This window comes from Zeus faber (genome assembly GCF_960531495.2).
Source record: "Zeus faber genome assembly, chromosome: 8".
NCBI classification, from domain to species: domain Eukaryota; kingdom Metazoa; phylum Chordata; class Actinopteri; order Zeiformes; family Zeidae; genus Zeus; species Zeus faber.
The window spans coordinates 22,558,331-22,584,503 of record NC_137195.1 but is presented as its reverse complement, the minus strand read 5'-3'; the positions used below and the strand labels follow the sequence as shown (position 1 = coordinate 22,584,503).

At 41.2% G+C, this 26,173-nt stretch overlaps 1 protein-coding gene across 5 annotated transcripts in view; it reads left to right on the top strand.

The window, feature by feature from the left end:
* Positions 1–7,525, top strand: part of trak1a (trafficking protein, kinesin binding 1a) — a 41,006-nt gene extending 33,481 nt beyond the window's left edge. For all 5 annotated transcript variants that reach the window (XM_080005431.1, XM_080005429.1, XM_080005428.1 and 2 more), the window contains 2 exons: positions 1,752–1,866; positions 4,119–7,525. In XM_080005431.1, coding sequence (XP_079861557.1) covers positions 1,752–1,866; positions 4,119–5,112 — 1,109 coding nt within the window. In that variant the 3' untranslated portion in view covers positions 5,113–7,525. The remainder of the gene's footprint in view (positions 1–1,751; positions 1,867–4,118) is intronic.
* The last annotated feature ends 18,648 nt before the right edge of the window (positions 7,526–26,173 follow it).

Sequence of the window (26,173 nt, the reverse complement as noted above, 5' to 3'; positions counted from 1 at the left end):
TTAAAGCTTAAGGCTAAGCCAAATACTTCCCTTCTTAAAGACAGAAAATCCTTGTACTTACCTGTCTGACGCTCTGTGATTTGTCCAAAAGAAAAATGGTTCTCAAAATGACATTAGAACTTGACTCAAAAAGAAATTTCAATCTGATACCTGCTGACACCCTGTTTATATTCTTTTTTTTTTTATATATATATGGGTTTTTTTATGTACACTGTAAAATTTCCTCCCTATACATTTCTCCAAATTAATTTCCTGGTTTTCCGCCCATAGGGGTGTCACAGCAGGGTCATCACAGGTGTAGCTCATAACATCAACTGTAGATGGATTTCATAATGTTTGTCTGAAGCCGGATGAACAGGTCCAGTGTCAGGAGCTCCACCTGTGTCTATGCTGCTGGGACAGCTTTGGGAAAAGTGCTGCGTTCAAAGCCCCACCAAAAATATTATAGGAAATATTTTTGACATCTAGAAATCCTGTTTTGTTTTGTTTTTAAACATAAGTAACGTGACTGGGTAAGAAATGTATTAGAGTAACAAGTTCCAGATATTTACTTTGAATTGAGGTGGATTCAAAGTAGGGAAAAAAAAAAATAAAAAAAAAATCTCCAAAACTGTACTTATGTATACGCGGACGCGCTAAAAACGCTCACATGCTAACTGGTGCGCAGCTTTGGATGCAGCGCTCTTCACACGCAATCAGTTCTCACCACCAGCAGCTCTTTCCTGTCTCCTCCAACTTCACGATGCGTTGGGAAGTGCCTTGCATAAAAACCAAGTCCAGAGTTTTGCGGATAAAAAAACGGCAACGACTATTTAAAAATGCAAGAAATGTGAAAACTACGCGTGGGCCGTAGGGGACGTTTTGAAGCGCATCACTGGATAAAAATGAGGCATGTGGACATAAAGATCGAAGGCTTGAAAAGTACGTCGGGAATCATTCCCTCACGCCCGCCACGTCCACGTGCATGCCGGGCAAACGTGTGTGTGTGTGTATCAGGTGTCATTATCACAGCTGTCTGGGTCACATGGTCACATGACACCACATGCCTGGTTAATATTGGAGGTGACCCGGCCACTCTGGGCTAGTCACCTTCACACACACACACACACACACACACACATATATATACTGTATACAGTGATATAGTCAGGGCAATGTTCTCCTACACTATATCTAAATATCTACTAGATATCTAATCTAAAATATTGAGGGCAGATGTCTGAGACAATGTGAGAGAGTGTAGTTAAGCGGGCAGTACACTCCCTTTACTCAGCTGCTCATGTTCTTTAACCGTCTATATGTTCAATAATTACATGGGTCAATGGTGGCAGTCATTGTGTTGTATCTGAATATTGACCCAGGTTTGCTGCGTTGTTATGGGCTACATTTCATAACGGAAGCTAAGAACACTTTCCTGCCCACTGCAATCAAACTCTGTTAAGTCGATAAGGGATCATAGGTTTTGCCCACTTTCTCCCGGTCAACCTTTTTTAAAAGACAAGGCTGCTCATCTTCTTCAGGAAACCAAACCTCTTGCGAAAAGGCTGTGCAGTTTTATTACGAGAACAGAGGGAACATGGACGCTGGTGCTTCTGCTTTGGGTTTCACCCGCGCGGGGTTCTTCCTCTCGCCTGTTTGGGTCGTGTTTTTGTTTTTTATCACGGTGTGGTGCTGTTTGTCCGATACTGACCCTATAACGCTTCCTCTGTTCCCCATTCCTGTCTCCTTGCTTCCCTCCTCCCACTCCTCAGCTTTTCCGCCAGTCGTCTTCCCGGGGAAGTGTATGGCCCGCACCAGCTCCACCTACACCTTCACCACCTGCAGGATTCTCCACCCCTCGGATCAGCTGACCTCTGTGTCCTCCAGGTGAGAATCCCAAAACACTCCGACCACGCTGAACACTGAAACTCCAATCTGTCGCTGTATCTGTATATTCTACATATGGATGTTGAATGCAAATGGTCGGGAGCACCTCGCCATTTGCTGTAAAGTGCCACCCTCTTAAAACCTCATTGTTATAAAACAATAAAGGCAGGGAATGGGAATATTTAGAAGTTACAGAATATTAGAGGGGACATGTGAGTATAATGAGTATAATCGTAGAATGAAACAAAATTAACTTAAACTTAAAATTAAAAGATTAACTTGAATTATGCATTTTCCAATTACTTCAATAAATTCATGAATCAAATATTATTTCAGAAAAACACATTCAACATTATCTCATTGAAGGAGTACAGCGCTATCCAAATGTAACCATTTAAAGCACTAATCGTGTTGCTAAATGGGTATATTTTTGCTCTAAAAGTCTGGAAATGCTTAAACTTTCAAGCCTGATTTCTCAGAAATTCTGTTTTCATAAGTCATAGTCTTTCAAAAATATTTGCTTGATTCCCACAAGTGATACTGATTCTATACTTTCAAATGATGTGAAAAAACAAAAATGTCAAATTTCGAAATGTGACCCTATAGTATGCAGAGGGTCACACCCAAAACATACCTGCGTTTTGGGTCCTCTGTGGGTCCTCTGCAGGAGCGTTGTGGCGCAGTTTGCCCCCCGTCTCCCTCTCCATGCGTAATGCAGACATTGGCGACAATGTGTGAGTGATCGTGTGTCCCGTTCCATTAAATAAAGCAAATAAAAACATTGTTTCTTTATTTTAGATTAATATTATTTTACTCAATTTCCTGATTGAACGAAACAAAAAGAGCCCTGTGCGTAACGGGGAGACTCTCTGTCACCTCCCCCCCCCCAACCCCCGCTCAGCTACCACCACTAATAGATTCTCTGGGAAAGACTGGATGCACTGAAACTGATATCCAATATAGGTCCAATATAGTCACTGGAATAAGGCAACGGTTAAAGAACATCTCTAATCATCGGGGAAACAAAGGAGATAGGCGTGGATAGTCTAAAATGTGTCTAAAAATGTGGGAATACCATCTCTGATACTCACCTTAAATCAGGTCACATCAGTTTATTTTTTTACCACTGTCTTAATTGGCTTTGGCAGGTCATGTGATGAGGAAGAGGAGGTGGGCCTGTATCATGTGGTTGTGATGGCCGGCATTGAGCAGGCCCACTGAGTGGGTGTGGGTGAGACTGCATGAGTGTGCTCTTTTTAAAAGGCCTGAACTCACTCCATGGTTGGATATAAATCTGAGCTTGGTTTGTGGGCAATTCTTTGAGGCAACAGAGATGAACGGATTGTAGGATAGTCTAAAGGGACAGAAAGGCTGTAACCATAAGTTAGCACCATCATTTTGGGCTGGCGATGTATGGTTATAATATCCATTTGCGATGCGAGACCAGATATGGTCTCTCTTTTTTTGGTATTGTAATATCAGGTTAGTTAAATGTCATTTAAGTAAGGTCATTTCAATTTCTGAACTTCATAGACACTTCATGTTCTCGCTTTTCTAATCAATGTTTCTGAAAATATTTATTGTGTGTAAATACCTTATGAGAGCACCAAATATCGCCAAATATTGTCTAAATGATCGATATCAAGGTATTTGCCAAAAGATATGGTGATGTTTGACTTGGACGATGTCGCCAAGGCCTCAGCTCGTCTGGTTTGCCTCAAACGCTGCTATCAGGGGTCTAACGTACTAATTGTTCCATCGTGTTTCTGTAGCTCCAGTCACTGATCAAATCCCAGCGAATAGGAACTCTGAATGGAACCTAGCCCCCTGCACCTTACTACTTGGTTCGCTCTGCCCATATTTGTATGGTATTTGGATATTTTGAAGGACTTCTGTGCCAATGGAAAGGTTTAATTGTTGCATGTCTTGTTTTTTTTCACTGTTCAGCTTTGGACAGCGATGTTGAAGTGTCCAAATGTTTAATATTAGTAGGTGTGTGTTCATCTGTGCGTTAGAGTGTTAACTGGTGGGCTTAATCTCTTTCATCTCTTGTTCTCCTTATTTCCATTGCTTTCCTTTACATCTTTTTTACTCCCCCTTATTGTCCGCTCACATTTTCCAACGCTGCTTATTTTCCCTGCCTCCTCTGCATCTCCTCTTTCCCTCATTTCCTCTTCTCTCTCATATCCCTCTTCCATCTCATCCCGTCCCCTCATCTTTTTTTATTTATTTTTTTAATCCCCAATGTCCAGCCCAATGTCAGCCTCTTGCCAGATCAGCACGGTCCTCTCAGGCTCCGCCTCCCCGCTGCCCTTCTCGGACCCCGCCACCCCGTCCTACACCCCCTGCTGCACCCCGCGCCGCCTCTCCCTGTCACGGGCCGAGTCCTCCACCAACCTGCGGGACTCCACCTGCACCACCAGCACCTCGGTCGGGCTGGTGCGCCTCCTTCTGGAGCGCGGCATCTCCGCCTCTGTGTACGACCCCCTGAGCCGGGACCACGGTGGCGGCGGGTCGCTCACAGAGACGAATGGCGGAGAAGCAGGGAGGCACGAGGATCCCCCGGTCGCCGCCCTCCCTTCCACCCCCCCCAACTCCCCCATCCCTCGCCGCCGCTGCCAGTCTGCCTCCTCCCCCTCCGCTCCCCCGTCGTTCCGCTTCGGCCCTTCCTGTGATGAGCTGCCGTACTCGGAGACCTTCCTGGCGTCCCGGCCGGCGTGCGTCATCCTGAGGGAAGTGCTGGGCGAGGCAGAGAAGGACTGCGGGGAGGACGGGGCGACGGATGGCGAGGTGGCCAATCTGCGGCTTGTGGACAAGCTGAAACGTTTCCGCACCCTTTCGGCCCGAGGAGGCGCCACCTCGTCGGCGGCATTGCTGGCCCCCTTTGGCCCCTCCGGATTGGGAACCGGGGGCCTTCCCGTTCTGAACGCAGGTCTCCGGAGGAACCGCAGTTACCCTGCCATGGTGGGGGCCAGCATGGCAATGAAGGACCCGGGCGGCCCCCCCAGCACAGACATTGACATTAACATACTGATACCACACACACTGCAAACACATCACGCGGGCATGCACATACACACGACTCACACACTGCACACCAAGGACGCGCACGCACCGCAGCAGACCCTGACACCACACACAGCGGAACATTTCAGCCAACCAGGGGATGGACAGAGTCTCTCCAGGCAGAGCAGCTACTACCACAACGACGGAACGGTGAAAAGAAAAGAAGACTTGAAAAATTAGCCACAAACTCAGTCCACGGACACAACTGACGCAAAATCCTCGAATCAGAGCTGCTCAGGCGGTTCACCCTGAAGCTGGTGTGGCCATACTGATGAGACTCTCATCTTTGACCCAGTTGAGGCTGACCCCCAAACTATTTTTAAGAATTTTAAAATATGTTTGAGCTAGTTATTAACTATAATTACTACTTAAAAAATAATCAGTCAAAATATATCAAAAAGGATATATCTCATACAAAAAGAACACTATAGGGTTAAGCTATATTTGGGTTCAATCTTAAGCATTTACAGATCCAAACTTTCTGGTTTGTCCAACCCACCCAGCCCCCGAACTGAAGACTGAAATGTTAATATCGTAACCTTATCTCTAGAGAGATTAAAACCAATGGCGATCAGCGGTCGGTTCCCCTCTGAACTAAATGAAGAAAATTATATTTTGCCTAATACTGATTGACGTACTGTTACTGTGCAACGTATACTGTGTCAAACTGCTCCTTTGTGTCAGATTAAGTCTATCTGAATATACAAATAAACTGTATATTAACTGCGTTATTTAAAGTTTCAACCCTCAAAACACCTCACTCACCACTTGGTCAATGTGACGACCGATTGAAGCCAGGATCCTCTGTCAGTACCAGACTGAAACACTGTTCATTCTGCCACTGACGGTGCCGCAAATCGTGGGATTTTGAAACGGAGGGTTTATCATTCATATTGATTTGAAACTCGTGTACAAAAGACATTTTCCTTTTGCAGTTCTAAATTCTAGGTGTATATATGAATCATTTGTTATTTAAAAAAAAAAAAAAAGGAATTGAAAAAAAAAAAAGCAGGATTGAAGTTTTAATCTGTCCGCTCTTAAAAAAACGGAATGTTATACAGTACTGTGCCTAGGAAACAGCCAACATACTGTAGCTCACTGGAATACCAGTTGGTATGTTTGTGTGGCTTTTTTGTCTGTTTCTTTGTACCATTATTTGTGAAGTATTCTGCCTTATGGGATGGTATTATGCACTGGGGTGAGTGGCAGAGTGTAAGCACAAGCAGACTCCCGTGTAAGCACTTTAAAAACAGATCGACAGAGCTATTAATCCCTTCCTCCTCACATACATCCTCCCCTCGCGTCCCTCCTCGACTCCTGTGTATAAGAATATTATTGAGCCACGCATCGAGGATCGAGATACAAACCCCCCCAATGTTCCCTAATTAAACAACCGCTGTGCTTAGAGGGACACAAAATGGCAATCGAACACACTGCTACTGCACCAAGCTGGTGATCGAAACCAAAGTCAAGTCCAAAAAACACAGAGGGGAGGAGATGGAAACAGAATGAATGGGTGGGGAAAAAAGAGTAAAGAAAACTTATTTTGTTTGAGTGGCATTTCATGTCTGCTGCCAAGAAACTGTAAATGACGTTTATTTTTCAGACGTACACCTGATGCAATTCCGAGTGTGAAAATCATTGGACATGTACTGAAATAAAAAAAAATAAAAAAACTTACATGTTAGTATTTAAATGGTACCGTAATTCGGTTTTACAGTTCAGATATAGAGAACACATAAATTATTAACGGGCATTTGCCAATTCTGCACCGGCCGACTCAAACTTGTTAGCTGGCTGACAATGTTCTCTTCAGCGTCATTGAAAATGTTCCCCAATTATTTGTTATTAATGTTGGAAATCATAATATAGGAGGCAGAAAGAAGTATCTGAATATCCGTCTTTGGATTAATGATTAACACTTTGAATGAAGGACTTGCCTCTGCCTTTGATTTATCATTTAATTCTAAAGGGGCGAATTGAATTCTCTTGTTTATTTTCTGTGATCTGACCTCCCTTCCTAAATTATGGTTGTAGCCATAGCCAAAAGCCATGAGAAAACAGTTTGTTGTTTAACATGTTGCCTGGCACCTTATCTGTGAGCTATTACTTTCAATGTTTCAGTGTTAGCGGCATTAAAACACTGTAGATCATTCTGACACTGGCAAACGCCGTGTGTGTGTGTGTGTGTGTGTGTGTGTGTGTGTGTGTGTGTGTGTGTGTGTGTGTGTGTGTGTGTGTGAGAGTGCATGCGTCTGCGTCTTTCTTTCTGTATGTCATCCATCTGAATGTCGGGGATTTCAAACAAAATGTCTGCTGTATGTCCACTCATGTGCGTATATAGATTTTAATTTCGTTTTGTCGTTTGTGAAGCCTGAGTGGCGACGATGACCCTGTAGGTTGTAAATTGTACGTATGCAATGCATCTAGAGACAAAGCTAACTTTTATAATAAAAACAATGGAGGGAAAAAAAAAAAAAAAGAGTTGGAAAGCTGTCAGGTGGGCAGGTTGTTCGTTCACAAGCCTGAATATGGAATGGAAAATGAGATGTTCTGTTCAGCGTTCTGTGGAGCAGCTTGTCATTAAAATATCAGTGCTGAAACATTCTGGTATGTCTCATCCTTTTCCATGCTCATCGATCAGGTTCTATCAGACTGTTTGGGTGTGTACTCTTCCTTTAGGAACTCATAAGCGTGCACCATCCACTTCTTTGATTGCCTCGTGTTATTCCATGAAGGAGACCTTTTATCTTGCCTCCATTTATTGAGAAGCAAAACCTCTCAGTAGGTTTCCCCTCCCACAGCTCTTTGTTAAAAGCTGATAGCGTATTGGAAACTTCAAAGTTGCTCTTATTAGTTGGTGCTGGCTTGCAAACATGCAGTCATTCCCAGAGTCCTCTCTGTTTGTTAACCAGGTTCCCACTATACCCCACATCATCTTAATCTGGTCAATGTACACTATTGATATCATCACCACCACCATCTCTGAAATCACTGACGGAATGTTTACTGCACAATGTGCTTTAAAAAAATCGAATCCCATTGTAATGTTGAACATGTTTTTTCGATTGCTTATTCGTTATTTGCTATTTCGTTATTTATTTATTCGCTTATTGAGGTTATTTCATTCACAGGTTCTGATGTAGCCTCCAGTTTATAAAGAGCTGTAGTTACTTCTGTGCTCCACATGGTGTCAGTGTGTCCCAGAGAGCAGATCTGACCATAAAACCACTTTATAATGGATATACTAATGCAAACGCTCAACTAAAACAAAAATATTCTAGTCGATATTCTGTTTGCTTTTAAACCATCCCACCAAAACCTTCAATCCTGTATGATCAGAAACATCTACCATGGGAAGAGGACTGGACAGCTCTCTGACCAAAGGGAGCTCTGGCGCTCTAGGGAGGGGAGACACTTGATTTGTTTTCAATTTGAGGGACATCGGGTCTCCTTCGGCAACGGTTTGAGAGCAAACATCCACAGTGCACAGTCCACAGACTTATATTGCACCACAATACTATACACCCGAATTTCTAGATATGCTTGATGAATTGAACACTGACTACCCCTTTCAATCATATATTCTTGAATTTCCACAAATACAGAAATGTTGTTGGTTAATAATGAAGTTGGTTAATATTCGGGGTGGTTTTCCTTCACCATGGTTGATCCTTTTTGCACCATAAAGGAAGATTTCGTTTCTATAGGACAATTACCTTTAGAATTATATAAAACAAAAACCAGTTTATAGTCCAACGAACCTCAGTACTGAATTTGGGCACATTTCTTTCTCCAGCAACAGAGTGAGAGGAAAAGTTAGGTGGAGAAGATATAGAATAGTGAGACACCTTTAGGATGCATTAGATTGTACTCTGTAAAACAGCTCTACATTCTTATTTCTAAGCAGATTACTGGAATCACTTCATCTTGAACACTCTTCAACCCATGAGCACAATAATCCCTTATAAGACTGTTTTTTTTGCGTTTTTTTAGATGGCGTTCCTTGTGTTTTCTCCTCTGTTGGTGTTGTGGCAGGCCCGGCCACGTTTAAAAAAAAAAACCCATTAAAAACACAGATATTGGCACAGATTTTACACACAAGAAACAGGAAGATGGGGCTCGTCTAAACCACTCTGTCACCACGTGGAGACGGACACAAAAAAAAAAACAATATCGGAGGAAGAAAAGAGATTTATCTTCATTAAAACGTCTTTTTTTTTTCTCTCAGTTATAGACAATTCAGCCAACGTTTCTGAAAAGAAAAGAGAAGAACGGCAGAAGAGTGGAAAGAGCAATAACAAATGACGAAAGGACCAGTGGATGATACTGAAAGTTTGTGCTCATAGGTCTGCGTGGTCCCTCAGGGGAAATTAAAACATTCTGTAGGGGTTAGTCAGCGGAGAGAAGAGGACAAGTGGAGTCTGTCTGTAAACTTAAAATGTTTGTGTGTGTGTGTGTGTGTGTGTGTGTGTGTGTGTGTGTGTGTGTGTGTGTGTGTGTGTGTGTGTGTGTGTGTGTGTGTGTGTGTGTGTGTATTGGAGGGGCTGGCGGCCTGTCAGTCGTCATGTCTCCCATCCAAGCATGGGGCGTAGCTGTAATTAAACAGAAAGGGCATATGTCTCCTCAAATATTGCAACCCAGTACGTCCACCATGTTGAATGTCAGTGCAGTGTAATTACCAGGGCCATTTATAGCTTTTTGGGGGCCCTATGCAAAATGTTGTTTGGGGGCCCCAATTTTGTGAAACTATGGTGGAGAGATTCCAAACCCTCTAAGGTGGGGGGGCATGCGTTTAACATTTAAATGCATCAATCTGGTGCACTTTAAGAGGAAAAGAGGCTACCGTGAAAAAACATGTTTTGTTTTTTTTGTTTACATCTCACATTGAGCAATTTAAACCAACAGAAAATGATAAAAAATGGGAGACACTGGGGCTTCCCTACATCAAGAAAGTCCTGAAATCTTACAGGATTTACCAGATCTACATTATAACATCTGGATATAAATGAGACAGATGCTGCATTTTCATTATTCAATGTTTATTTTAAATGTTGGGAACAATTTTTTTAAGGAATCAAAATTCAAAAGAAATCCACAGGCAAACATTGCTTGGAGGCCCCTTGGTGGCTCCTCCGTGGCTTCCCTATGCAACCACATAGTCTGCATATACTGTAGCAAGAAAGGGCCCCAGTGATTACTCCATATGAAACCCATTTTGCTTGAATCGTCTTGATGGGAATAATTCCTATAAAACCGCCATTTTCCGCTGCTAGTATGACCAGATAGCAGCATCAAAACACATGGTTAGAACATTCCAAAATAGAGGAAATGACATCTAGGTACATAAGATTCCTGCATGAAAACTCAAGTTGTCCCCTTCCACTTCTCCAAAGCTTCTTACACCCCCGGCATCTTTGAAGTGCGTGTTGGAGGGCGATCAGATGGACTAATAAGAGTCCAGAGGACAGGCAAAATTGACAAGTACGTTCCATGACTTAAGTATCCTACATGGCTAAATCAACTTTTATGGGGTGGATTTGCCTATTTCAGCAACACCAGCTGGCACGGTAATAAAGTCGAATTTACAGCCATGCAATCTACACCGACAATCATCTGCAGTAGGATAGGACGTGCTTGAGACAAGCTCAGTGACTTTCAGGGTGGTAACTGCGTCACAGGATGACTTGCAGATATTGTGAAATGGAAACATTTCAGGGCAATTGTCACTAATTCCCCCAACTACTAGTCTGTTTCAACTGGGTTTTTGTTATTATGCCATGTCACTAACTCTCCTGTCATCCTAGATCCTGTCGCTCCCTCTTGCCATGCAATCACCTCATTCCCTTCACCTCGTTTCCCCGCCCACCCATCTCCACACCTGCAGCTCACTCATAAGTTCCTCAGCTTAAATACCAGTCCCCTTCCCTTTGTTCACTGCCAGATTGTCTTGTGTGTTTCATTAAGCATTCCAGCATTACTCGGTCCTGTTTTTTGTTTTTTTTTTCCTGACCCGCCTGTTTTTTTTACCCTGCTTTCTGGACTTTGGATTGGCTTGCCACGAGAGAGGTATGGAGAGCATCCGGGAACATCTCCAGAGACTCTCCATTTTGGATCACGGACCGGTTACGTCCGCGGTTCGATCGTCGGATACAAGCTTACCTCCACCAGAACATTATTCCGGCGCTCCTGGTTCCTGCAGGCCATTCCTTGTGCAGTATTCACTTGCCTTGGAGCTCCAGCCTTCATGCTTTTCCCACGGAGAGATCCCGGGTGGCGTAAATTGTCTCGCTGCTCACGGGTCGAGCCAGGGACTGGGGAACCGTTGAGTGGGAGAAGCAATCTTCCATCTACTCGTCAGTCAGGTTGTTCTCAGCTGATCTCCGGAAGGGTTTTCGATCACATTACTCCCGGGAGGGAGGCAAGGGAGGCAGATTGAGGTTTGTTCAACCTGGCGCAGGGCGGGGGGGGGGGGTCCTTGTCCGATTACTCCATTGCGTTTCGGATCATGCCGGTGGATAGCAACTGGAACGCTCCTTCACTCTTTGACGCCTTCTACAATGGTCTCTCTGACCACATGAAGGCCCGAGCTGATCTCCCAGCAGACCTTGATGCGCTTGTCGCTCTTGCCATCCGCACTGACGGCCGTCTTCTGGAACATAGGACAGAGAGTCCTGTCAGCTGTTCCGCAGGCTCCGCTTCACCAGTCATCCCATCCTCCAGGGTTCTCTTCTGAACCGGTCTCTGGCAGTCCCAGTGTCTTCACTGTAAAAATAAAAAAACATTTGTTTTCTGGCAGCAGGGGTGCCGGAAAATGTCTTTTGAAAAGTACTGTCTGTTTAAAAACAAACTGTAAAAAATCTGTAATTATCTTCAGCAGAACTCTTTTACTTTTAACATATTAGTTGTAAGAATCAAGTCATTCATCTCTAAAAACTATCTTTAAAAAATGATAAAGAAAAGCTTAAGTACAGATATTTAGGGATCCAGCCTCATTGCTGACTTTTTTTAAATTATTAATCTTGTTTTTTGGGCTAAAAGTATCTGAAACACGACAACGGCAGTACGCAGAGACAAATGTTTTGAGGTCTGGTTTCAGACGTCTTGTTGTACAAGTTTGATCAATATCGATCTACAGTTGGAGCAGAAATTTGTGAAAAACTGTCGTAATTTGATAAGTTTCAGGAGCGGGCTGCTGAAGTAATAAGTCCAAGCTTCGTCTCTTGGAACTCATTCTCCTCCAGTGACTTACGAGTACGACATCTATACAAACCAGTTGAGCCGATGCTGCGTTTAAAATAAACTCTGAAAACTGTTTCCTGCTGTAACAAACCATAATCGTTCCAAGAAGACAATTTTGAACCGCAGGATAAGGATAAGAGGATAAGAACCCTTGGAGGAACAGACCCTTTCTGTTGATTCTGCACTGCATGATACAGGAATGATCGTAATTGTTAAAAAAAAAAAAAGTTCTTGAGGGTATTTGGAGGATATTTAAACTGAACAACAAATGAGGAGCATTCAGTGACGTAAGTGCATAGTGAAAATTTGATACTTCATTTAAGTAAATATGTCTTCATACACAAATTATTTTCAAAACATTAAATGTAATGTAAAAAAAACAACAGCATCCTTCTGCCCCGACCTCGCAGTGGACACGATGGACTGGGAGGAACCTTAATGCGACCCGACCAAGTCGCACTGCCCTGGGTGGCGAATGGCCCAGAGCGAGAGGAGAGCACAGTGGATAACCCTTACAGCACCGTACAGACCGTGTATCACAGTCCGGAAAAGCGAGGCTGAGACTCATATCAGCCTCCGAGAGTAGGGCTGTATTAACATTCACCAGGCATCTTGGTGAATTACACCAATGACAAACCCTGGTTTACAGCCACACACAGACGGCTGCTTTTTGCAACTGCGTTTCACAGAAACCAAATCTGAGACCATTTACCTAGACCAAAAAAAAACATGTAGCAATGGCTTTAAAATGCTTTAGCATACTTTTCGCACACATTGAACATACTTTTTTTTAAATGTCAAAAAGTACATTGCTTCTGGTACTATTTAAATTGGTTCACCATTTTTTTAAACTGACAGACCAATCTCTACAATGTTTTTGCTGTGGGAACAACAGCTTTTGTTTTCTACCCCTGAAAAAAGACTTTGGCCTTTGTACCATAACATAATGTAACATAACCATAACATAAAATTCCCATCCCTCCCCAATGGGGGATGGGAATTCAATGGCCTCCGTAGAGGAGGGACCAGATATTCCGTTTACTGTCACACAGGACTTCTTAAAAAATGACTCATAATGATTAATCAATTATCAAAATAATTGGCGATTAATTTAATAGTTGGAAACTAATCAATTAAGTTTATTTGTAAATGAAAACCATTAAGTAAAAACTGTAAACAGTAAAACAATCTCGAGGGGCGAATTCACAAAGCGATTCCGTGGCTTTTGTGACCTCTGAACTGGCGCAAATAACAGAAAAAGCAACCATCTAATTCACAAAGCACGAGCAAACGGTGTAATGCACCGCTAACTGTGCTGCCTTTGGGGAACAGCGGCCCTGAACTTGGTAGAGCAAAATAAATATAAAATCAACCGTCATAATTTCAACATTGTAGAGTAAGAGTAAGTTTTATTATAGATTTAATCATACTATTTTAATGTTTATAGTCACTGCATATAAACCTAAAAATCCTGAATAAAAGCCAGGGTCCCCTGCCCCAGAGTCTTCCCCGGACAATTTCCATTATTTTCAAATCCCCCTGTTGGGATTTGGCACCAACATTTTACACTTTAAATGAAAATAACTACTGTCTGACAATTATTTTAAGTTTTATATTAATTTAAGACTGATCATTCGTAAAACAGGTAAGTGTAGAGCAATGGTGTAAATGTGTAATGACTCTCCAATGAGCCCCCCACTGACACACTTATTTCACAGTTATTATTTACTTTGCTACATGGATATTTGTGATCAGACACAAAACAAGGGCAACTTGCACTCAGCAGCAAAACATTATGGCCGTGTTTGGGCTGTCATATCATTTGCGCAATATATTTTGTGAATCGGACGCTAAGACGGTGCAGACAGCGGGCGCAATTGATGCGCAATTCGTGGTGCTATTAGCGGCCCCAATCCATTTCTTTGTGAATTCCCCCCTGGGTATTCAGAAGGATCCATGCAGTGTTTAGCTTAGTTGTCGTTTGTACTATCGTTATCATTTGTATTTTGTTTTTTGATAATCCCAAATTCTGTGGACGATCCATAAATTGGCTTTACACTTGAAATATAGCTTGAAGTCAAAGGGCAATACTGATCTTAAATTGACTTTTCATCAACTGTTATGATCATATCTGTATATTACAAGCATTGTTTGAAAAATATGTACTGGATAGGGCTTTATCATTATAAAGTCGTATGGCTTACTATCACATTGGTCAGCAACGCGGCAGGTCTGTAAACAGGAGTAAGCTGTCACTTTCTGTCACTTTGACAGTGGTGGTTAGTGGAGAGAAAATAATATTTCTAAGAATACAGAATTTTCTATCACAGTAGCTATGAGTGTTATGTCTGTGAGGTGGGTGTCGGCAGAAGGGATTTCACCAACTGGTCAACTAGTGTCACCAGATTTACAATAATTATTGTATTCATAAAATCATTTGTGTATTTACATGCATATCTTAATTCGCTATGTTCCCCTAATTAATTTACAAAATACAATTGAGAATATTTCTGAGGTTCCGTTGTAGCCAGCGGATACCCAGACCGAGACTTCCTTTTCTGTGTTCCTGTCATGGTTTACAGTCCGAATAACAACTTGTGACGTGAGAAAGGAGTTGGATTTGAGAGACGACGTCTACGGCTGGATTGTTTCACAAGTAGTAAATACAAGTAGTAAGAAGTACATTTTTTTTTAAAAAGGCGAAATCGTTGTCAGACCGATAGCCGATGGGTTCCGAGAATGCCTAGAATTCCTCTCTCTCCTTCTTTCTATGATAGGTAAAAGACGACTAGTCGACTACTATTATTAAAATTTGGCAACTAGTAAAATTCAGTAGTCGTGAAACCTCTAGTCGGCAGCAGAGTGAGCGTGGTGTAAAAGCATAGTTGTAAACAGAAAAAAGTTCAAAAGTGTGTTTGTTCACTGCAGAGCAGCTATGAAGCGGTTAATCTCCAGTCTCGTTTATGCACAAAGAAAATCGTAACATTGTCTACTACTCCCTGGTCTATCGTAACCACGGTTGGAAAGCATTGACCAGGAAGGCCGCAGAAAGCAACAAAAGGGCTGCTTTCAGACAAATTTTGGTGCAAAAAATGTCTTCCTTGTCAGATTCCATTTTCCTCAGATTCTGACACACATAGCGTTTAGTCACGCTACGCCGCTACTTGGTGGCTAAAGTAGCGCGCTACAAGGAAAGCTACATTGCTTTAAAAGTAGCGAAGCTATCGCAAAGCTACTGAAAATTTTAGCCAAGATAGGGGCAGCTTCAGGACATGGACACGGTGGAATTAAGTGGAAGCCATGGCACAGTGCTATCCAGCTCTCCAGCAGTGGTTGCGGTTGCAGGGCCCAGGGCAATCATGGAGTCAAGGAACAGCTTGTCATCCTTCATTTGGTGAAGCACTGATATCCTTCCATCTAATTCGGTGATTTTCTGGTCCCGGTGGCAACAGCTCATCAGCAACATCACAAGTGAAGGAGGCATAGTAGGTAGGGGCCTTTAAACTGATGTACATGTTCAACTTCACAGATTAGGTATTTTCAATCTGGCACAAAACAATAGGCCATTGTGGGAATTTAAAATTGAAAATGGCACTATGGAAATTGTAGTTCACTTTGACCATCAAGACCAAAACGAGAAGTTTAAAAAAATGCTGATAATTCGCCAAGACCCTGTTCAGCCGCTTTAAGACTTGCAAAGGAAGCAGTATAGCATTGTTCCTTTGGGTTAGTCTCTATCTTAGAAAAGACTTACTTAAATACTGTGGAGGTGTGTTCCAGCCCATGGCCAGGGAATGAGGAAGAGGAGGCAGGCGGAGGCAAAACGGCGCCAGTTGGTGTGTATTTATTTGCTTGTTATAATAAAAAGGTGGCTCGTGGGCCAAAAAGGACAACTTAAATGCTTGCAGGCAAATACCTAAAGCGTTCGTTCGGCGCTTAGATGCGCTCCCCCATGACGGGACCGGCACGTTCGGTAGCATGCTCCTCGTGCCCGGTCAGCAGCCTGTCCTGCAAGCATGCTGCCGTCCTTCACTGTGGGGACAACAAACCTTTCTGCAGCGGTGACTTGACCACGCCACCTTGGCACGCCAATTTTCTTGTCAATACTTTTGGTGTCCTTGCTTCTGTTTTTGAGCATGTTCTTTAATTCTTCTTATGTATATTTTTGAGTTGCCACGGTTTCACCTGGTGGCTGCCGTTTTGGTTGCCAATTTATACAGCCATAGGTAGCATAGCCAGAAGGTAGGTCTTCTCCCCTTACTTGCACTGGATTACTGTCTTTTTAGGTAAAGGGACGTTCCCCCCCACCTCTTCCGGTTGTCAACTCTGCTCTGCAGCTGCTTGGTAAGAGATTCATAACTACCCCCAACCTCAGACAGTAGTTACCCCCAACTTTAAATGACAGAGGATTAAGTTGAAACAATCTTTCTGGCAATTTCACTCAGATGTTTCTTCCCTGATGTAGGGCGGATGGTAAGGATCTCCCCAACTATCAGGTGAATCACTTCACGTCTTTAACGTCCTGTTGCCAGCTCTTTGTTTTCGATCATTCTGGTCATCTCTGATGGCATTTTACTCCAAGATTTCTAAAAAGTGCCAGTTGTTGTCCACTGGAGTGTCTATGAGGAGTTGAGGGTGCATTTGAGCTTGAGGTAGACAGCGGACAGTTGGAATTGTCTGCATAGTATTCACCTCGAGAAGGCACACAAAAGTATTTACAAATACTGATTCAATACATTTTTGCATTCACTATTGACCCTTAACATATTTTTTTACTCTGTATAAGCATAAGCTATACAAGATATTATCATGCAACTCATAAACCTCTTTTGTTTTCAAAACCCTTATCAAACCTCATCACAGAGCTCAATTAAACACTTCCTGTTTGATGCATACACCTGGCCAATGGGTAGAACAAAAATATCTCAGAGGAGTTCAAAATAAAAGCAAGGATCTCTACCAGCTACCAAGGTTTTTAATAGGTGAAGAAGCAGTCTACTTTCTTAATGATGTGGATTAGTACTAGGGCTCGAGACTAAGAGTTAAGTCCAAGGAGGGTGGTGTTGCCCGCTAACCCCCAGCTGACCACAGCTGAGCATCTCTTCTCTTGCTGTTACTGTTAGTATCTCTGGCTGTCCCCTTATTTAACGGAGGTGCGAGACCTGTGAAAAATATGATTCTGTAATGTTCCTGCAGTAGCAATCATTGCCCCGGTCATGCCAGCAATAAAACCTTTTTTAATTTAAATTTAAAGAGAGTAAAGGAGGAACTGTCACAGATGACACACAAACAGACCCCCTACACAAGAAAACTTAATCTTACCAAGTTGACCTCCAAGTCAGGATAGAACAGAGGCGAGGATCAGCTCCGAGTTGGAATAGGGTCACAATTTCCTGAGACCCGGGTCTCACTGAGCTGCTGTTGGCTGCTCGTTATCATTGCATTGAGTTACATTATGATGTGTTCAAGCTTGATTCAGTAAAAATTAGTATTGGGCAAAGGTAAATTATAGCATTATCATGATGGTTTCAAATGTAATCGTGTAAAATTTTGTTATGGTGAGAAATTTGAATGAATACAGTTGTTTGATTGAGAAATTTGTTGATTTTCAAGCACAGCAATGTAAAATAGATGTTAGACAGGGAATGGTGCGCTGTTTAACTTCCTAACACGAGCTCGAAGCAGCTTATAATAAATAATTGTGGCAGACGAGGGGGTCTGGTTAAGACACGTTTGCAAGTGACTGCTTGGCTCCGTGGCAGCGCAGCTTAACCGGGTCTCCCCAATCAGCCTCTTTAGCGCTGATTGGTCGGACCCAGCTGGGAGGGTTTTCTTATACGTTGTTCTGCCTTTCAGTGGGGGGCTGAGCACATGACACGTAAAAGCCTGCGGTCCGAAAGCACAACCACAAGAAACAAACTCTGTCAATCCCTTTTAGTTTATCGTCATGTTTTGCCAGCGAGCCTTTGTTTCTCCCTCCCTAAACGCGTACATGTGGGTAGAGACTCCCACAAGGGGCTTAGTCGACAGAATACGGGAGGAGCAGGGCGCAGTAGGAAAGGCGCCCAGGAGCCGATCTGCTGGCTGGGGAACGCCTCGCAGACCTGGAGGACAAGCAGGATTTCCTCTGCTGCAAGTATGGGAGAAATGTACTATACGTTTCAAGGAAATATAATTATTATGTACTATACATATAAAGAAAGTATAATCATTATCTTGCCTGTATGCTATATTAATGTAATAAGTGTGGAAAAAACATTGAGTCACCAAAGGGTGACTCTCTCCTATATATATATATATATATATATATATATATATACATATATATATACACATATATATATACATATATATACCTTAGACGTTTTGTGCCACCAATATAGTTAAACTCTCAGGACCAACCTAAAACAAAAGAACGTATTTGTACATTTCACAGAGGCGAAAGATAAACTGCAGCCATGTACAGAACTTATGTGTACCTTTCTCAGAGGCGGAAGATAAACTACAGCCATGTACAGAACATATGTGTACATTTCACAGAGGCAAAAGATAAACATGAACCCAAACAAGGTAAAGAATGCATGGGATAATATGACAATGTATAGAAGACAGTTCCAGAGAGTAGATTATATAAGGTGTATCCTGAGCCGAGAATAGCAGCTCTTCTGCAGACCAGCTCAGGCTTTTGTATAAATAGTTTAAAGTGTAATTTAAAGGTTTAAAGGCTTTTTAAAGTTAATTCCTCAGTTTCCCGATCTTTCTCTTAGTTTGTTAAATGTAATTTTTCACAACATAAATTGGCGTCATGAACAGGATTGAAGAAAAGAGACCAACGCCACTGCTGAGCCGCAGGTCAGGTCACACAAAACAGAGTGGCCCCTCATTTGAGAAAGGTAAGCATTGTTCTTACTTATTAGTTATAGAAAGATTGTGTGATCAGCACAGTACCTACCCGATCCTAACGCTAAGCAGTTTGTCAGATTGTTGACAAAACTTTTGAAAGTGTTGCCGATAATAGCTTTGAAGTTTGTTAAATTGCTTATAATATTTTCAAGAACTTTGAAGTTTGCTAAATTGCTGATAATATTTTAAAAAAACCTTGTAGTTGGATAAATTACTGATAATATTTTTAACATCTTTGCAATTTACTTTAATTGCTAATAACACTTTTGAAAGCTTTTGTGATATACCGGATTGCTGATAAAGTTTTTTGAGGGCATTGTGATTTACTTAAAATTGCTAATAAGGTTTTCTAAAGCTTTTGTGGTATGCTAAATTGCTAATGATATTTTTGAAAGCTCTGTGATGCTGGTGGTATTTTCGGAACCTTTGTGGTTTATTGCTGATATTTTTTGAAAAGCTCTGTGGTTTATTGTTTTGTTTTTTTTTAAAGCTCTGTGGTTTTATTGTTGATAGTATTTAAACACCTGGGTGAGAGTCACACATTATGACAACATTGTTTGGTCTCGGTCCACGATTGTAAAATGGGGTGCGTGGAATAATACGGTGATTCTCAAACAGTTATGGTGAAATAGCGGACTACAGTCTCACCAAAATAAATGCATGCACCCCAGTTTAACAACAGAATAATATTATCACAATGTCTAATATGTAGGAGATAATGTCCACGATTGATTAGGCTACAAAATAACCTACAGTGTAAATCCTGCAAGGTTTTCTAATTTCCCAAGAATGCATTTCTTGAATGTTGCCTGAACATAATCCCATCTACACAATCCATTTATTAAGTAAAATCTAAAATTGATAAATACTAACTGGACAATCTGATCACTACTTGTTTACGTGATGTAATTCATGTGTGACTTTTGTCGACAGAAGGCAAACCTAACCTTGTTGGTCTCCCGGTCAGCACTTCATGGGGGTACAGTCCGGTCACACCATGTGATCGATCTTGCATCATCACTAATGGCAGGAATAAACTCAGTTGAGCTTTCCTTCACTGGGATTACATTAAGAAAAAAACATAAATTATCACAAAACAATATTTCAACAATGACAAGGTGTCAGCTTGATAAGTCCATAATGAGGTGTTTGAACTTGCACTTGCAGAAAGTTGGCTGTAGAAACGCCTCTTCCTGCATTGTTCTGAGCACAATCATAATGTTTATTTAATTCTCTAACTATTCCTCCTTTTTGACAAATGGCACCTACCATATGTCAGTAGGCATGTCTCTCAGCAGGATATCAGGAAAATAAGAATGACCTTTTGGCGCTTGTGTGAAAAGGCCTGTGATGCTTAATGTATTTGTTCTCAGACATTTCCAGAAGATGAAAGGAGAGGTCTACCACTGTAAAAGGCTGTGTCATAAAGGTAATCACTCCATGGTTCTGATAACACAGTAATCATTAACTCAGCTTCTGAACATTGCTTCAACAACTTGGTAAATTTACGAGAATGTCATATTTAAATAAGAACTAATCAAAATGAATCTGGTTCTATAGGACAATCTTTAATATCTGATGCTATAATAATTTTTAACAATGGTGTTCAATATGAGGTATAGAGCTAAATTCAATCAAGGGCTCTCCGTTTATATGCTTACATGCATTTCAGCTCACAATAATTCCAATTCAGCCTATTAAATAATCAAATTTGCAAATCAGTTAAATACAAATAGCAATAATATCAATAATTTCCAAGGACCTTTGAATGCTGGACATGTTATGGCCTTACTCAATTGTTGAGCAATTCTCTTCAATCAATCCTGTTGTCAGTCCTCGAAGTCTTCCCAATCAGAAGCAGTCAAATCTACACTGGTCAGAACTGCAGTCAGTGAATTCCTGTTTAAAACTGCAGAAATAGAACACTGAATCGACGGGTTGGTTAATCCATCAATAAACAATATCGACATTAATCAATCCACAAGATATTTTCAAATTTAAACGTACATTTTTTGGAATGCCCACATTAAAAGCCATTGACACAGCCAACGTATTTCACATTCATTTTAGTGTTTCGATTTTTTGTAAGCAATACACAATACACGTACACAATCCATTACCTCTCTGGTGTACAAAACAAAACAACTATTCTTCTTTGTTAAACTGCTTGCTAAGTTGTATACTGTATATCAACAGCTACCTTATTCAAATGCCCAATCAAGTTTTTTCTAGGGTAAAAAGTAAAAAATAAAAATAATAATTCTGTTTGATTATACATAAACAATTACAAGCCTCACCGAGAAAAAAGTAACCGGTAAAGATTTGAAACACACAAACACTATTGTATAGCACACAAAAATTGACAATTCACTCATGCAATATTACTAATGAATGTATAGTGTTAAATCTATACTATTTACTTATTTATCATATTGTAGCGTGTTGGGGAATAGAGGGTGGGCGGTGATTTCCCAGCATGCTTTGTTTTATGTGTGTTTTGGGGTTGTTACAGTAATGTTAATTGTTATGTCGTTGTAGTGCTACTTAGCCATGTTACATGTGTTATGATAGATTGTTATTACTTTTATGATTGTTGCACCAGGAGTGAGAGTGTGTGTGCCATAAGTGACCTGCCTGCCGTAATAACAGTGTTCAGTTGTTAATGCTGAGCACTGAGCTGTAATAAAATCGTGCTTGGTTGAGAAGTCAAATCTCATGTCTCTTGCTTGCTCAAAGAATTCCTAGCTCACTACAATATCCTTTCATTTAGAATTACCAATTTACTAATACCTCATGCCATTATCCCAGTTTGTTACTGCTCTAACACTACAGGCTACCCTATCGTGTGATAGATAAAGGATTATCTTATCTCAACCAGCAGATCACTTTGACACAGGAACAGAAAAAGGAAATAAAATAAAGTAAATCTAAAAAAAACAAAAAAACTTTATGAACCAAAAACGAATGCATTTCTGCTGCTACTATGCATCATATCTGCTCTCCGCAATGCCTTCAAATGTATTTTGTCAGCAATTTTTCCCAATTTATGTTGATCAATTTAGTTATATCAATTTGGAATGCTTTGCGATAAAATGTATTAACAAAGCACGAACTAAAGTTCTCAAACAAAAACTCACCATACTCCTCACCTAACCACATTTGCGTTAATGAACCAAAAGACACTTTATCCGAGCAACTTAAAACCTGCTACAACTCACCACACCACTATGATCAACATCACAATCATCTCTCTGAACACAATCCAACAGTTCAAACCATTCAATATCTATTATACTACTTCAGCATAGACCTCTGTTGTTAACTGGCTCTTAAATTCAATTAGATTTTAATTTAGTCTGCTAAAAACCATGAGTAAACTATAATCACACAGAGCACCATTTGACTATAAGTTAAATCATTCAGTCCTGCAGCTTCCTCTGCTTAACCAATATTTCACTAAAAGACATTGACAGCTCTCCTTGCTCCCAGTTCCATCCTAAACAAAGAATCTCAAATACATTGTTTGCTAACTTTCCTACTTTCATTGACTTTCACATCAACTTCCATCATCCTTTCATTGTCTTTCAACTAACTTTACAGCTCTCTCTCACGTTGTTATAATTTTTTTTTTCAAATTAATTCATGGCCTGACAGTATTCTTTCCAGCAATCCTACCAGATATTTTGATTATAACGCTACTTTTACACCAAGGACTCATGTGTGAAACTAGTTTGACATGTTATGAACAACACACATACCACGCTTATTTGGCGTTTATACATTCACTTGTTTCATCGAGATTAGGTAGTAGGTAGTAGGTAGCTAAACATACCCCAAGACACTGATAGAATCTCTCTGAACTCATCTCATCCATATGTGCTGTGATCCATAGGCCAAGGCGGTCACACGCCCCAGACAACAATTCGATCACCGGGGATTCATGTGTATCACTGAAAATAGAGCCACACAATGGGCCCTTGAACTTCACCCTGTCCCTTACTATTCAAAACTTACTAAAACTAGTTAAAAAATAAGTTGCATGGCTGGATTATCAGTACCAAAAAATTAAATCTTAACAAAAACATGTTTATATACATATACAGTGGTACCTCGACTTACGACTGCATCTACTTACGAGTAATCCAAGATACGAGTAGAGATAGTCGTGAAAATTTGTATCGACTTGCGACCGACTGCTCCAAGATAAGACCGTGGAAATTTGCAGTGGTGCGTCAGCGGCCAGTCAGCAGTCAGTCAGCGAGCGACCTACATCGTGTGTGCACGTAGCTCGTGGCTTATCGATATTTTCTTCATATTTACTGTGTTTGTGCTGTGTATTTTGTTTATTTCCACCCTTCATGATTTCATAATTCATATGGGAAAAATTGCTTCGACATACGACTGTTTTAACATACGACCGTTCTTATAGAACAAATTACAGTCGTAAGTCGAGGGACCACTGTATATGTATTTTACTTATTTATTTAGGTTTTTCTAAATCACATGAGAGTGTTGTCTTTATTTCCAAACCTGTGTCCCAACACACGACCAACAGGAATGGAGGCAAACCTGTGTCTCAATACACCGCAAGACCGACAGGTGGCTTTATTCATTATTATTATCAATTTTACTTTAGTTATTAATTTATTTTTTTATTTTTTATTATAACACCAGAAGTTTCTCATCCAACCTCAACGCTTTTGCTAGGAGGCAGCAAGTGTACTATTCTGCTTTCTTCCCCTCAACCCTTTTGCTAGGAGGGGTCAAGAGTCATTTACTTTAGTTATCAATTTATTTATTTTTTTTTTATTTTGACAACACCAGAAGTTTCTCACCTACCCTCAACGCTTTTGCTAGGAGGGAGCAAGAGTAATCTATAATTATGTATTCAATAATGTCGACTTTATTATTGAATAACGTAAAAATAAAAATAGAAAGAACCTCAAACCCGCCACCTTGTCCTGTCAGTTCCAGCCTGAAAGTTGAGATTCCATTACCCAAGTTAACCACTGCCAGAGAACCCGTTGAAATGATGTTGCAACATGTGTTCCGCCTGTATGGCAGGGACGTTGTCACTGACCGGGACCCACTGTTTACCTCTCCTTTTTGGTCTGAGTTTTGCAGCCTTCTGGGGGCCACCATCCTGTCACCATTTCCCCTAATGCCATGGCCACACTACACGACTTTCAAAGTTGACAGATCGCAGTGCTGTTCACACTACACAACTTTCTGTCTTGTGATCAGGAATCTTGAAGTTATTATGGTTTGCAGACTACTTGAATGATCGGCGAGAGGGGGTCACACATTACAAGGTCTTTCACCAGGTTTCACCAGACGATTCAACAGGAGGAATCCCAGGTGACTATGTCTGGTCTCCAAACTACGTTTTGTCACGAAAACAGAGGCGAGAACTGACGTGGGAAATGATACGGGACGGGATTTCTTTCTTCCAAATGGATCTCGGCAAGAAACGAGCTGTCCAACTTGTTTGATTAGTATGATTAGTGTTTTGATTCATATTATAATAACTAATAAAAAACATTATAATAATAATAAATAATATAATAAATACATTCCAAAAAATACTTTTATTATTAGTAATCGATTTATTATTATAGCTAAATTAGTTGTTTGGCTAAAATGTCAGAAAATGGTGAAAAATGTTGATCACTGTTTATCTTCTAGCCATGTTGTTGTTGTAGGGTTGCATGTGGTTTCTAGCTGCTGCTCGTGTGCACTTCCGTCTCTCCTTCTCGACTCCTCCCCTGCCCCTCACCCTGTGTCTGCTCTCAAGGGCTGTAGCTCGTTGCATGGCTCCCCGACTCAGATTTCAGATATATAGCCTGCTTGATATCTTTCGGGTATCTGAGTCCTTGACAGTTCACATACTGATCGTTGCTCACGGGAGCGTAGTCTGAACTTGGATTAACTCATAGTTTAATTAATCTGGGTTTTTGTTATGCCATGTCACTTACTCTCCTGTCATTTCAGATGATATCACTCCCTCTTGCCACGCTGTCATCTCATTCCCTTCACCTTGTTTCCTCGCCTATCTCCTCGCCTGTACCTCATTCTTTCATTAGTCCCTCAGATTACAGTATTTACCAGTCCCCTTCCCTTTGTTTGCCGCGAGATTTTCAGTCTTGTGTATTTCAACATTGCATGAAAAGCAGCAAATCAGTAAGCAGCACTTAAAATTGCTGTGGAAGTGCAGGTGAACGACTGTCCACGGGAATTTGAAGGCAGCACAGAAAAATACCAGGAACTGGCAGGAATTTACATGGGGTTTCAATTTCTGGCAGTTTAACAAGCCTGAGAAGCTTGGCAGTTGACCCCCCGCCCCGTAAATAAAAAAAATGCTGTGAGCTATACAAATGCAAATCCGAATAGTAGGAGGGTAGTGACTCACTAATGGTTCAGAGGTCGCACCTTTTTCTAAAAGTTACTGACTGCCGTTCAAGAAATTCTCTGGTATAAATAGATCAGGCTTAGTATAATATTGGACTCATAATTTGTAGTTTGAATAGCTTTGCCTTATGTAAGTAAGTATGCGTGGCAGTTCCGCCTGCCTCATGCCATCCGAGTGGCTTTTTTAGGGCCCTCAGACACAGAGACAAAGATGATGGTGTTGAAACATACCAGTTTATTGTAGAGAGTGGCAAGATGTAGAGACCTTTTAGCAAGGGATGGTCACCACCTTAACAGGTCAGGGGCATTTGTCTTTTAGAAAATAAACTTGCAATGTGCCAGTTGATATGATGCTGGTCTGGTGCCAGCTAACTCTACCAACACCAATAGCATTCCCATTATTATTATGCCCAGACCAAATTTTCCTCCATTCATTACCCATCACCCTACTTCAGCCATCAATCGCCCTACTGGCAGTAATAAAATAAACCTGGTTTACATTGATGCAAAATCCGGTCATACTCTTCAGCTCACCCCATCAGTCAGCAAGGACCTTAATTTACGTATGGCTCTATCTAATCACTAGCAAAAGACTTTCTTGCTTAATGAGTTTTCCACCTCTCATGAGCTGGATTTTATGTTTCTGAGGGAAATCTGCCTTCATGCTGGTGAATTTACCCCTTTCTCT